This window comes from Filicampus tigris, chromosome 22 (genome assembly GCF_054856515.1).
Source record: "Filicampus tigris isolate MCC_2025a chromosome 22, RoL_Ftig_1.0, whole genome shotgun sequence".
NCBI lineage: Eukaryota > Metazoa > Chordata > Actinopteri > Syngnathiformes > Syngnathidae > Filicampus > Filicampus tigris.
This window is the reverse complement of record NC_141238.1, coordinates 9,923,090-9,938,186: the sequence shown is the minus strand read 5'-3', so window position 1 is coordinate 9,938,186 and position 15,097 is coordinate 9,923,090. Positions and strand designations below refer to the sequence as shown.

Sequence of the window (15,097 nt, the reverse complement as noted above, 5' to 3'; positions counted from 1 at the left end):
GTTGATGAACTTTCTAGCACCCCCGTGCAGTCTTTGTTCTTGCACGACGACAAAACATCCGCCGGTGCATTTCCTTTCTTCCTCCCCATTACTCCCCCTTCATATAAGTTTCTGACAGGATGTCCCGGCAGGCCCTGTTTACAGTGATCCCTCGCTACTTCGTGCTTCAACTTTCGCGCCCTCAGTGCATTGCGGATTTTTCAGAAGCAGTCATAAATTAAAAATGAAACAACACAGCCATATCGGGAGCTATACTGCAGAAAGACGCATTGTTTCAAAGATATCAGTTTACTCTGAGGCTTTGTACATACCCGCAGGCACTCATAAAAGGCAGATAAGATAAGAAGATGAATCAAAACAAACAATTTATTTCTATCCTTTCATTCTAAAACACAGCTTTCAAATTTGCTGTGCAGAAAATGCACAAATTCTTTATGATTCAGCGATTAGATTTGTCTTTGGCACATCAGCATATTGAAAAATGCTGATCATTCTTTTTCAAGTAAAAGCAAATGTTTGCAAATATCTTCTTTTTGAAGAAGCAAAAAAATAGGTGCTTTCATCAAAGGCTACATAGACCTGAGAATATTTACTGTTGAGAGGGTGAAAATTGAGGGATTTGGAACATTTTAAACCAAGTATGAATATAATTAATCAATTATAGTAAAAGCATTAATTTAATTAATTTGATAGCCGATTAGTAGATTTATCTTTGAATCTCTATTCGATTTATTTTTTCTTTTATGACTCGCATGGTTTGCAAAGATATCTACTTATCTTCTTTCTAGACAAGGGTATTTTAAAAGCTGAACTAATTACCTAGATTTGGACTTGACAGAACTGAACTTCTCTGACGAGATGTCTAGGCAGCAATCACCTGGCTCTACTACATGCTGTGCTGCACCAACTGGAGGAAGATGATCTGAACCTGTCCAGCAGCATCCACCTTTTCTGCCGTCAATGTCTTTGTTTCCCGCTTACAAGCCCAACAATGTTTTCAAAGATGGCTGGGACAGTCATCCACTGAGCACTAAGGGAAATGGTACCGCTAACCAATTGTGTCACATAGCAGCACAATTTACAGGAGTCTAATGATTGCGTAAGTCCTTTTGAACTTTGGTAAACAAAACATGCAGTTTTTCAGGCAACATAATGAATTATTACACATCACCTACAGGGTTTGCACATCCCCATGATTAACTGGGAAAGTAGTGGCCTTATGTCCAGTGATTCCAGCTTTTGTGTCCATGTCCCCAAGATTGACTGTCCTTTGAGACCCGAGGAACTGGCTGGACTTTATGCTGCTGTAGACCCAACAAATCCGTCCGCATGCTTGGGAATAGACAAATATTTAGCAGCAGTGGACACGCACAGCATTGTATGTGTAAGGCCCAGGGCTCCATGCAGACATCTTTTATTTATTCGAGGCATAGGCAAACATATTCTTTTTAATAATATGTTCTATGCAAGCCCACTAGTTGAAACAAAGCATTCTGATAAATATAGAGTTACTCCACTCGTTGACTGAAAATGACATCGAAGTTGCTCAGGGCTCAGGACCAATCATGGCTGACCTGTTTGCTGAAGCTGAGCCATGATTGGTCATTACCTGAGCCCTGAACAGCTGTGATGTCATTTTCAGTCGACAGAAGTGACAAAATGGCCACCTCCAGCGATGGCTAAAAAGGGTTGGATTTTGTTGCTTAACTCATATTCCACAAACGGAATATTAATCAGAATGGCATGGTTCAACTAGTGGGCCTGCACAGAATATATTTTTGGAAAAAAAACGTTAGGGTTGACTTCCACTTTAAACAATCACAAAATTCTGTATAATTTCTGTAATGGCCAGGCAATCTTAAATTCCAGAAGCACGTTGCTGAAGGATGTTGCACTCTCACCATCGTCCACTTTCATAACTTGCTCCCCTGAAACTCCAGGTGATGGGTTATCTCCCATCCCACCCAATACTTGAGGAGCTGTTTAAGATGCTCTTGGGAGACTGAAAGTAAAAAAAGTTAAAAAAAAAAAAACACTGATGAAAAAAAAAAGTGCATGCAACACAGTAAGAAGTACTGTAGCTATTTACACTACTCATATTTCCTATAATACAATACAGTACATCTTTATGTAGTGCACAATGAACTGTTTGTACTGACAAAATAAAATTGAGTAAACTCAAGACCATTTCTTCAGTGTAGTGGTTATACTGTACTGCAAATTTTCCACTATGCAACTCATAATATTAATAATAGCAACTGCTCTTATGTAGTTCTTGTAGAAATTAGGTCTGCCAATAATGCAGGACTACAGGATTACATTCTCTGTTGGCATTTTCCCCTTAAGATTTTAGAAAGTGACTTTTTTTCTTATCAATTTTAGTGGTTGGATAATGGATGGATGAAAGTCTGTTTGCGGCATGGGCCTTAGAATTTTTAACTTGCTCCCCTGAAACTCCAGGTGATGGGCCACTGTGCTCCTAGCTAAAAAAAAAAAAAGTTAGGCTGAAGGACAGAATGGTGTTGACCGACCGCTTTGGTTTTCTTTTTACCAAGCTAAATTCTAATGTTAAAGGGACGGCGGGGATGGCCATGTTTTCACCAACAAGTTAATTTTATATATTTTTTGGTCAGGAAATGAAAAGAGTTGCCATTTTCAATTGTATCCATTCATTTGTGAGAAATTAGGAAATAAGTGACTCCATGAATAACGCCCCTTGTTAATGAGGAGAATGGCCGCGCCCCCTAGCGTTCTATCACTGGAGGGACCGATTACAAACCCTCCATTGGAAATCATTGTACTTTCATTGCTTATAACGTCCAAAAACGGCACCAAAATTTATGTGGACATCTCTACTAATGCTCACTTCAACATATCAAAAGGATTAACATCTCCGTGGCTGATTTAATATGAGAATGAGGAACTGTGGAAGTGAGCAGAGCTACATAGATTTAGGCTGGGACCAGCGCACACTGCTTCTTTGCTTTAAAAAAAAAAAAAACACTGCTTCTTTGCTAATCACGCTTAGGACGGGCGAGGCATTAAACGCCAGTCTGGATATTTACAGAGACTGAAGTGGAAATGAGACGGGCACATTTTTTGGGATGAGGAATGGCCCCAGTTTTTCGACTGACAACACGGCGTCCAATTTGGAACGTAAACAGCCGAAAAGGTACGTTCCAATGTGGCCACACTCGGTTGTGGAGTCAGCATCGCTGGAACCTTTTGTTCGCTGAACATTGACGCTTGTTCAATGCTATTGAACTATTTGCTATTTTGGCAGGGAATGGCCAATTTACAAATTAAAGTCATCTACTTGTAGCCAGCAGAGTTGCAAAAAAGTTGTAAAAACCCCTTGGGCATTCTAGTTAATTAACTCACTCTCTGGCGGCAGCAAGCGGTGTCTTGGCGACTGCTTGGGAGGCAACCCCGCGACATTAAGATTGACGCAGGCTGGACGCAGAGTAAGGAGCTAATGTTGTTGTGCTAACACCTTTTGTTTTAACGACCTGAAGCTAGTTGTTGCTATTAGCCATCCTATTATCCTACCTTTAGCCGGGAAGGCAAGAGGGGGGCGTAAAGCTCAAATCTGCCTGCTGCTGCTGCAAGCCGCCGTCTGCCCTCGAGAGTTGACACGAGTTTAGCGTCGCAAAATGTCCAAAATATAACCAGTTGGGGTTTGTGAGTGCATTCATGCCCTTGTCCGCTTCAGCTTGTGAAAGTGGAGGAGCAATCGCCATGGTATTTTTGGAGGTGATCATGATGAGATCACGTTTTATGTCAATAAATCCAAACTATTGTGCAGAACACTTTTATACTTTCACAAGTTGAAGTGGACAAGAGTAGTAATGTGTATTTGCATTTTGGTGGCGATCGGTCGCCGTTTTAAGGCCCTGATACACCAAAGCGACGCAGACAGACGCTTACCCCCTGTGGCGTCGGACTCGCTGTCTGCAAGTCGCGCTGGAAAAAATGAGGAAAAAACACTGACCATGAAGTACTTTCTGCGCATGCGTAAGATGTAATATCCCTCCTTACCATCGGGGGCGTTAGTCACAAAATACAAAACGTACAGGGCTGAATACAAAAACTTAAACAATGTATTACGCTTCATTTCCCCGCTCACGTTGAAGACCCTCATGAATTAAACCCTCACGCTCCTGAAACAGTATCGTGCAATTTTTACAATTTCAACCCTCGCTCTTGTGCTTGAAAGAAAATTAAGGCAGCGAAGGCGCAAGAGAAACCGCACAAAATGGACAAAATCCTGGATACTCCAGCGACGAAGGCAAGGAGCTTCCCCAAACCTTTGTCGAGAAATGGAATTGTACGAAACAGCCGATTTCAACAATTTCGCGCGGCTTTTCCCTGAGCAGTTCCACATGTTGGAGCAACTTGAACGTCCTCTCATACAGCGACAAAACACGAACTACCGAGATTGTATCTCCGCGGGAGAACGTATGATGGTTACACTGCGTTTTTTGGCAACTGGTAAGCTATGTTGTCCTTCTGTGAAGGTTTCTACAGCTTTATTCTAAAAGTTTGGGATCCATTTACAAGCAGGTGTCACGTTTTGAAATATAACTGATTTACAGAGGAAAGCTTCACAAGCCTGTCCTATCAGTTCCGAATGGGATCGTCAACAATTGCACAGTTCATTCCGGAAACATGTGAAGCAATATACTTGGTTTTAAAACAGAAGTACCTGCAGTTATGTGTGGTATATGTAATATGTTGATTTAAAATGACATTTACAAGTACATAAAATTACATACAATTAATGCCTCATTGTGAAATAAACCTTTTTTGTAAACCCCCACCCCAGTGCCCAGACACAGTGGAAGAGTGGCAGAATGTTGCAGATGGTTTCCAGGCTAAGTGGAACTTCCCAAACTGCTTTGGTGCTCTAGATGGAAAACATGTGGCCATTCGACCTCCACCAACAACAGGATCTACATTCTACAACTACAAACACACATTTCAATAGTATTGATGGCACTGGTTGGCAGCAGCTACAAATTCTTGTATGTGGATGAGGGTTGTAATGGGAGGATTTCTGATGGCTGTGTATTTGGAGGATGCACCCTTCAGGATGCCCTGGAGAGAAGGACACTGAATATCCCTGCTCCTGCACTACTTCCTGGGTCTGACCAACTGACGCACTATTGCATTGTAGCAGATGAGGCATTTCCCCTGAAGGATTACATCATGAAGCCATACCCAAATCGCAGCTTTCTGAAGAGAAGCGGGGTTTCAATTACTGGCTGTCACGGGCTTGGAGAGCAGTAGAAAACGCTTTTGGCATACTTGTCAATCGTTTTCGAGTATTGCTCGCCACCATCAACATTCAGGACACTGCCAAAGTGGAGGCCCTTGTTTTGGCTTGCTGTTCTCTTCACAACTACATGCGGACGGAGAACTGCAACACTTACATGGCAGACATTGTTGACAGGGAGGGGCCTGATCATGAAACTGTCCCGGGGAGATGGCGACAAGATCCTAACCTGCAGCAAGCCTCCCTGCCACAGACAACGAATTTGGCAAAATCTGCCAAGCAACAAAGAGATGTTCTACGCCGTTATTTTGTTTCTGAAGGTGGTGCTTTACCGTTTCAGTGGGGCAAAATATAGCTTTTTTTGGGGCGTGGGGGACTTTTGCATATGTTTTGAGCATGTGGCTAAAACATATCATTTGCTTTTTGCCTTACAATGGACTGTTTTATTCCAAGACTACAGTCTTGCAAAAACACGTTCGTTTTAGGAAGACAAAAATTGTGTTGTGAGATTGTCCAATTCAAGTTTATAGTGAACATTGAAAATATGTTAATAACCCTTGTCTCTAATTGGTTTAAAAGTAGCATTCATATCTGGGAATATCTTAACGTATTTCAAAAATTTGCATTTCAATGTGTGTATCTTATTTATCGATGCTTGGACTCCAAGTGTGTCAATAAAATATAAAATGCAAGGAAAACTATAGATTTTAATAGAAAAGGTAGAACAAACTCTGGTGCATAACAGTGCAAAATCACAACTGGTGAACACAAATGTGCAAAGTCACAGCTGTTCTAATAAAATATAAACAAAACTGTATGCATAGAATAGAAAAAAAACAAAACCTGGTGAATAAACATGCAAAAGAAATGCTAATCTGCAAAGTTGTAAACAAAAGTGTAATACAAAGAAAAGAATTTTACAGAGTAAGTCCACCCAAACATGTTTTTTCACGAATATGTTCTATGCAGGACCACTAGTTGAAAGACGGCATTCTGGTTCATATTGTGTTTGTGGAATAAGGGGTCAGCATTTGCTGCTGGAGCTTGCTGCTTAACGCTTATTCCACAGACACAATACTAATAACAGAATGCCTTCTTTCAACTAGTGGGCCTGCATAGAACATATTATAACAATATCCTCTTTAATATCAAAAGTACAAAATCTAGATGTACTGATTGTGCAAAATCAAGGCTGGTGTCTAAACATTACAGCTGATAAGAGTTTCTTTCGGACCTCAGCATGTCAATTTGATAGCGAACATAGTCGAGATGATCTCGGGGCAATCCTCGCATCCACTGTGCAAGATGCTCTGCCTTTTTCTGGTCTGGGGATCCAGTAGCTGCAGATGTGTTAAAATCCACTTCTGTCGACCTGTAATGTCTGCCCCACAGCTTCCCAAGGGTGCAAGTTTTTTGTAGCGAGAGTACTGAGTACACAAAGACTCCCACTTCTTCTTTAACACTTTAACTGGAAGACAATGAGAAAAAAAATAGGTTTTGTGCCTTACAAGCCTGTCTAAATCAAGTCAGAAGTCATGAAAAAAAAATAGACCACCGTCGTGAATATTAGTGTTTGACAAATATATGTCTATTGAGGAAAACATATCAGGGCTCCAGACTAACTTTGTTAACTAGGAGCCCCTACGGTAACAATATTAACTTGCAAAGTAAATATTCATCCCACTCATTTTCACTCTGTAACTGAAAAATGGGCTGAAATACGGAACAGTTTTACAGATACAAAAATGTTCAAGAATAGTAACTACATATTTTTTTTTAAATGCAAATTTACCAGTTGCTGTACTCCTCAAGTAAAATGTACCTGGTATATTCAGTTGCGTCCCCATGTCTTCCCATATTTTGGCTTTCTTCACTTTGTCGCCATAGCCTTTAACGGTAATATCATATAATTCCGGTCGCTCTTGCACCATAGTGACGAAGTTGTCTTCCAAGTCTTCTCTTAATGCTCCGGACCAGGACCCAATCTCCTGGCTTCACCAGTTGTTGTGTCTGTTGGGAAACACAATCGTTCTCAGGTAATTTAAGTTCATCACGTTTCTCTAAAGTCTTTCTCATGTAATCAGCCAAATTCGCCTCATCATCCAGTTCCCAGTGTTTAGTAAATAACAGTAGTTTATAGGGCCTACCGAAGAGTACTTCAAATGGAGTAGGCCCAGTTATACTAGTAATGTTGATATACAGTTTAACAAGATCAACGCATTGCGTCCAAGGTCTATCCGTTTCCTCCATGCATTTTTTCAACCTATTCTTTACAGTCCCATTCATCCTTTCCACCAGACCAGCACTCTGTGGATGATAGGAACAATGACTCTTTAAGTCAATATGAAATAACAGACCTATTTTGACAATAACTCTGTTAACAAAATGTGTCCCATTGTCACTATAAATTGTCTGCGGAATACCATATCGCGGTATAATGTCTTTCGATAAATTCAATAAAGTCCATATGAATTCTCTGAAAAGGATAGGTTGCCGGAGGAAACTGACCCCGCATTGGACGCAAGTTACCTTGTGAATTGTGCCTAGCTCAGGTCAAACAAGCCCTACAAAAATTGTTTTTTTAGAAGAGGTTAAACCCATAAGTCGTGTAATGTCTGTTTACAAGAGCCACCGTTCCCCCAGTCAAAACATGAGACACCCCATGGCTTAATATTGCTGCCCACCTGAACAAATTTTTGGTAGTATGGGTTTTCCCTCTGTGCTGACATAAATATTTTCCCGCAAAGTTGCCCTTATCAGTCCAGAGTTTTTGTCTGTGGACTCTGCTGTTGCATATCTATCAAGGTTTGGGTATTCAATATTTGTGTGTCAGGAATATGGTCTGATAACCCCGCGAAGGGCTTTAAAGCCGCTTCTCTAGCTGTTTTGTCTGCGAAAGCATTCCCCAATGACACACAGTCTGTCCCCGATTTATGTGTGGCACACTTACATATTGCAATGTTGCGTGGTAACTGTACGGCATCTAACAAATGTTGGAGAAATTGAGCATGTGTCACTGCTCTTCCCACCGGCCCCCGTCTCATCGTCCTCTTTTCTATGAAACAACACCTTGTCCAACTTACTTGGCCCTTTCTCATGCTTCTGCGCCAACACTCTCCAAAAGTCTACGTCCTCATACTCATCCTTTCTCATTTTCGCTTCATTGTTTTTACGTTTAGTCCGTATTTCATACTGCAGGTTCACAAATTTTTGTGTGTTAAGCTGGAAACTGACTGACTGAATTACAGTTTATACAAGTCACATGCTCGGCATCGATATGCAGCAAAGCGATGTTCCACAATCTATACCATCCTTCCCCCCTGAAGAGACGTGACAAAGAGGCGTGACAAGGCCCACGACTCTTAATTGCGACCCACGTAAACAGGCCTTATGGAAGGATGGGACATCTTCTTTACTACATATGGTTCAACATTTCCCATTACCCCGTTATTTTCCCAAAAGGTTCACTCACTATTTTGCATGTCTGTCAATATTGCGTCGTCGAGTGGCGTTATCATCTGGTATTTGGTCTACTGAAAGTACGCCATAAATGCCAACAGATGTTCCTTCCGTGTGTGTGTGTGTGTGTGTGTTTTGTCTCATTACTGTTTGAGAAAAATGTAACCTTCTCTTGCTACCCCGTTTGTGTACATGTTGTCTAAGCGTTATTCCATCATGAAAAGTACTTGCCATGTCTTTCACGGGTACACATTGTCTAAGCGTTATCTTATTATGAAAAGTACTTCCCGTTATATTGATGCATTATCTCTGTCTATTTTCTGCTGTCCCATTAATTATTCCCACCAATCCAGCACTTTGAGGGTGGTAAGCACCAAGATTCTCAGATCAATGTGAACCATCACTCCTATTTTCTCCACAATTTGGTCAACAAAACGGGTACCACCATCATTGTACGTTTTTTAGAAATGCCATATCGGGGGATTATATCCCTGCAAAGTGCTTTTGCCACCGTCAACGCGTCTGAACGTTTGGTATAGGGAATAGTTCTAGCCATTTTGAAAAAGCATCTATGATGACGAAACAATAGTTTTCCATTCAACTCAGCAGCCAATTCGTATGGATATTTCGGTAAAATAAGTAATCTGTTTGGCCATACACAGATGTCACCTGGTAATGTCGCACCAGTGTTTTATTTTATCTTATTTATTTATTCTTTTTTTTTATTCAAAGTTCTTGTTCTGCTTCAGGACTTTGTTGTTGCATGCCATTTAATATGCCCTTGTGTAAATTCCTATGTCTTTCACTGCTAACACATGCGTTTATTCTGTAGCTGGGTCTGTAGCTGTCTTAACCTCAAATGCGTTCCCATGGGACACACTGTCTGTGCCTGATGTGTGTGTTGCACACTTGCAGACGGCCAGAGTGTGTGTGCCAGCTGTATTGCGTCTAAAAGCTTTGATAAGAGTTCTGCATGCATAACTGACTTGCCCGTTGATGTTACCATGCCTCTAATTCTTCCAATACCATGCAAAGGTTATTGCCATTATGGCAAACGCGAGAACTGGAGTTATTTCTGCCAACACATGCACTGTAAAAATCAAGGAGTTCAGTTTATAAAAAAAATAAATAAATGATATGGAAACTCGTTGCCTTAGAAATGATAAGTAAACGTAACTTGAACTCTTTACGTGTAAACAAGCTATCAATTCTGAGTGCACAGTACTACCACCAACTTAATTATTTTGAGTTTTTTAGTGCTAAATGGTTACAAGGGCTAACACTTGTAGCGCGCATCTACCTTTGGTAATCAAAGTGCTTCACACAGTGTACCTCATTTACGTCCTGATAATGAATGGATGGATGGATTTTATATTTAAAAACCGGTATGCCAACAAGGATATATATTAGCTATTGCATGCCATAAATGTTTTTGTAACAGGAAAACAAAAAAAATGTGAAGTTCCAAAGGGATAGATAGCATTTCACCATAAAAAAAATCCAGAAGTTCTAAATATTTAATTTGTTTAAGACATGTAAACTCAAGACAACTGAGTAAATTAATTTAATCATCAGGAATTACTAACAACTTAATTAAAATGAGTGTTTAGAACAAATTATCAAAAAGTGAGATAGTTCAACACAATACTTCTGAGTAATATGAATGTTTGTGTTTACAGTGAGGCAATCATGTCTTCCTCCATCCTCAGGAAGTAGTAACAATGTGGCTGTGTTTAACATCGTGCGTCTCTTTAGTTAGACGTTGTCTCAACACATACAAGGTAAATGTTTCGCTAGTGATAAAAAGATCATGGTTGTTCGTTAAAACAATGCAGAGAGGCTGCACGTGGCACTCTCAAAATCGGGATAGAACAAAAACTATGGTTGCACTTAAAAAACAACAACTGGAAACTGAGGCACCCATCCATTGCTGCATTTGTTTGTACAGCAATGGATGCTGCAATAACTGCTCTTCCACAGTGCGGCAATGCACCGTCCAATTTGAAATAATTAGTTTCATTTTGTCTCTATCTTGCCGCACCAAAACTGAGGTCGAAAAATGACCTTTACAATCTATCAACTGAATAAGGGGTCGCCATAATTTAAGATAATGCTGTGCTTAACACTAAAATTTGCTTTATTTCACAAAAAACTTTCCTGCTTCATTGGTCTACCTTACAGGTGATGTCATTTGAGGTCTTCACTATTACATTTTTTCACCAATGATTCCTGCATAATTTGGAACCCAGATTCAGCAACAACTTGTTAGACCTAAAAAATGACATCATCCACCCCTTCGTTTGATGTTTTGGAGCCTGGAGAATTGCATTTTGTTTTTGTTTTTCTATTCCCCACTACAATTATACTTCCAACACTAAGATTGCGTCCCAAATATTTGACTTGTTGTTTCTACATCCGTAGTTTATTTTTGCTTACTTTGTGCTCTTCTTCAGCCAAATGTTATAATAATGAACAAGAATTGTTCCGCCTTGTCGCAGGGTCAGACAAGAGAGGAGCAGAGGGCCCAGGTGCCCCTCCCTGATGTCTGCGCCGCCGCTCAAGTCACATTATCTTCATTTCTTACTTTTTGCCCATTAAACGCTTCTGCTATATGATTGATTCCTGTAACACGGCTACTTTATGTGTAATTAACTTAACCATTAAAAACGTGTTCAGCTATCGATGCGTCTAAATATTGGATCTTATCAGGATCCTGTTTTTCAACAAACTTCCAATCCTTACATTGCATTTTATGATTTAAATTTACTACCTATTTTCCCCAATTGTATAGGAATTTGGTCTAGCTTGCTAACACCTAGGGTGTTCTAAAAACTGGATTTTTATCAGTAGGACAGCAATTCAAATTTCCTGTTGTGGTCATTCTCACTCCAACCTTTTCAGGTGGAGAATTCTTGCTTCTGCATCCACACCACTCTGCTGTTCATTATCCTACTACATATACTACTAATTATACTATACTAATTATATGTAATAAAATACCTAGTGGTATTTTAATTCGCAATCACTCTGTTCACTTACACACTTCACACAGGGTTTCACAACCGATTTGCCCAAACATACACACACCCAGAATTCAAGTGTACACAGGCCTTCGCCATCCTTTATTATTATTATTATTATTATTATTATTATTATTATTATTATTATTGTTATTTTCTTTTTTAATCCGGCCAGCAAAGTCATATTTTGTTATCCAAAGGTTTAAGTGTTGTATTTTGGAAGGACAGTGACGCTCCACAAATGTCCAATCTTTGCATGCGAGGTTTTGTTTCGGATCACTTTTATCACCGATTTTACTGTTAGTTTTCCCCCATTCTTTTGATGAAGAGTCAGTTTTATGACACTTAGGGTGTCCTACACTGACTTTTACCTTAAAACAGGGTGACAATCAACATAGTGTGTGGCAATCCTCAAGCTTCCACCACAAGTGGCGGAGGATTCTTGACTATTGCGTCCACACAAAGTTATCACTTACAATCCTGTTTACATTCACTCACACAGTTTACACAGTCACACTTTTAGCAGCGTTTTTCACGGAGTTTAAGTACGTGCAGGACACCGTCGCCCTTACAGTTTTATAGACTTACTCTGTCTTTTACCTTGACATCGACTAGTATTCTCAAGGCTTACACAGTTTTAAAGACTTACTCTGTCTCACAGTTTTATAGACTAACTCTGTCTTACAGTTTTATAGACTTACTCTGTCTCTCAGTTTTATAGACTTACTGTCTCACAGTTTTATAGACTAACTCTGTCTTACAGTTTTATAGACTTACTCTGTCTCACAGTTTTATAGACTAACTCTGTCTTACAGTTTTATAACTCACTCTGTCTTACCACTTGATATTATCAAGTTTTTTTTACCAGCGCGCAATTCACTCATCCACGAGTGTCGTGAGTTTCCTACTCACCCAGAGATGTCTTCACTCCTCCGGCTTCCCGTCAGCCTTCAGTTCCCAGAAGTGGAGCCAAAGACCAGTCCCACAAAGGGTCTTAGAGCCGTGGCCACGGACTTTACCTGGAGGTTGACTCGACAGCTGGAAACCTTCCGGCATACAGGGATCCGGCTCGAAGGACCAATTTAATGTCAGGTTCACACCAAATGAGACATTCATAAACAATGCACACAATGAGGAGAGAAGACACTCTACAACAATATTGTCTTTTTACTTTCAAGGAGAGCGGAGGGAAGTGTACGATTACAGTTCTTAAAACCCTCTGCCCGGCTCCTGCGCCCCCTCTCTTTTTATTTTTCTTCGGTGTCCCTGATAACAAAGGTGTTCCAGCTCTAAGGGAAAGGAGAGCGAAAGCAGCTGGAACACTATGAACTTGTTTTGTCTATGTGTGTGTGTGTGAGCAATTAACATGTCATGTCATGTCATCTTCCAAACCGCTTATCCTATACAGGGTCGCGGGGAGTTGCTGGAGCCTATCCCAGCCGTCAATGGGCGAAGGCAGACTACACCCCGAACTGGTCGCCAGCCAGTCGCGGGGCACAAGCAATTAACATACATATGTGAAAGCAAAGCACACCAAGCAAGTTGGCCTAATGATAAAAATCAAACACATGAATAATAAAATGCATTATTATTCTTACATGACTACATCAATCAGACGGCGCTTAATGACGCCACGACGCTTAACGACCTCCGACGTCGTTTTGGTGTATCAGGGCCTTAAGGGCCAGATACCCCAATCCGACGTCGGCAAGCGTCGGGGCGTCTGATTGCGCCGTCTGGTGGGCGTTTCAGCATGTTGAATCAACATCGTGAGTCGTGATATTCGGTCACTCTGATTGGCTGTTAGCGAGCAATTCAGTCCAGGGAGTACGAACGGGAAGCGACAAATGTGGATAAACAATGAGCAAAACCTGACAGAAAAGTGGATCTAGCTAAATCATCCAAATGAATAGAGAGATTTTTCAGGAGCAACCCCTCCCCCCTGCTTTTCGATGCAAGAAACCTGCCCCCCTGCATTCCAATGCAAGAGCATTGTTGTCTGCAAAAAACAACCCAGAAACTTGGGTTAGGGTTAATTGACCCAACTAGTGGATCGGTCCATTTTTGACCTAGAATTGTGTTATTTTAAATCCAACTGTTTTTAGCGTGTAAAGACAAAGCAGTGTGCACAAATTGTGACAGCAGGTGGTGTTTATTTTCACATTTTTTAAAATTTACCTCATGAAAGAAACATTCTGAAATATAACAACTTACAGACAACAAGAAATGGCCAGGATTCCGAATTGGAATAACATAGGCATCTCGGCTGAAAATGTCACTGTAAAAGACAGAAAGAGATACAAACCCGTCAATATACATTGAAGAAGTGACCAAAAAAAAATTGCCAGATGACATTGAAATTAGGGCGGCACGGTGGTCGACTGGTTAGCATGTCCACCTCACAGTTCAGAGGTCGTGGGTTCGATCCCGGCTCCGGCCTCCCTGTGTGGAGTTTGCATGTTCTCCCCGTGCCTGCGTGGGTTTTTTCCGGGTACTCCGGTTTCCTCCCACATTCCAAAAACATGCATGGTAAGTTGATTGGACTGTCTAAATTGCCCCTAGGTGTGATTGTGAGTGCGGATGTTTGTCTCTGTGTGCCCTGCGATTGGCTGGCAACCAATTCTGGGTGTCCCCCACCTACTGCCCGAAGACGGCTGGGATTGGCTCCAGCACGCCGAACCCACGACCTCTGAACTGTGAGGCGGACGTGCTAACCAGTCGGCCACCGTGCCGCCCTGCATAAAACATATTCTTGGAAAAAAAATGTTTGGGTTGACTTCCACTTTAAGTCTTTGTATCCGGATAAACTCATCTCGGCGCACCTTGATACTTCTCGGCCAAGTTCGCCAAGCTTAGGTTAGCTCGCTAGCCGCCCAGACGAAGTTGTTAGGGGAAAATGCGTTCAAGATGTTTGCCCCTTTATTTTTATTTATTGCCTTTTGACCTGGGCGGCACGGTGGTCGACTGGTTAACACGTCCGCCTCACAGTTCAGAGGTCGTGGGTTCGATCCCGGCTCCGGCCTCCCTGTGTGGAGTTTGCATGTTCTCCCCGTGCCTGCGTGGGTTTCCTCCGGGTACTCCGGTTTCCTCCCACATTCCAAAAACATGCATGGTAAGTTGATTGGACTGTCTAAATTGCCCCTAGGTGTGATTGTGAGTGCGGATGTTTGTCTCTGTGTGCCCTGCGATTGGCCGGCAACCAATTCAGGGTGTCCCCCGCCTACTGCCCAAAGACAGCTGGGATAGGCTCCAGCACGCCCGCGACCCTTGTGAGGACAAGCGGTATGGATAATGAATGAATGAATGAATGAATGCCTTTTGACCTGCAGGTCTGCTGTGCATT

At 41.4% G+C, this 15,097-nt stretch overlaps 1 protein-coding gene and 1 pseudogene across 1 annotated transcript in view; one reads left to right on the top strand and one right to left on the bottom strand.

Annotated features, from left to right (window-relative positions):
- LOC147126956 (uncharacterized) overlaps positions 1–5,833 on the top strand; it is a 40,652-nt gene extending 34,819 nt beyond the window's left edge. The window contains exon 4 of the mRNA XM_086022186.1: positions 4,826–5,833. Coding sequence (XP_085878312.1) covers positions 4,826–4,878 — 53 coding nt within the window. The 3' untranslated portion in view covers positions 4,879–5,833. The remainder of the gene's footprint in view (positions 1–4,825) is intronic.
- The window catches only part of LOC147126947 (uncharacterized), a 155,860-nt pseudogene that overhangs the window by 48,079 nt on the left and 92,684 nt on the right, over positions 1–15,097 (bottom strand).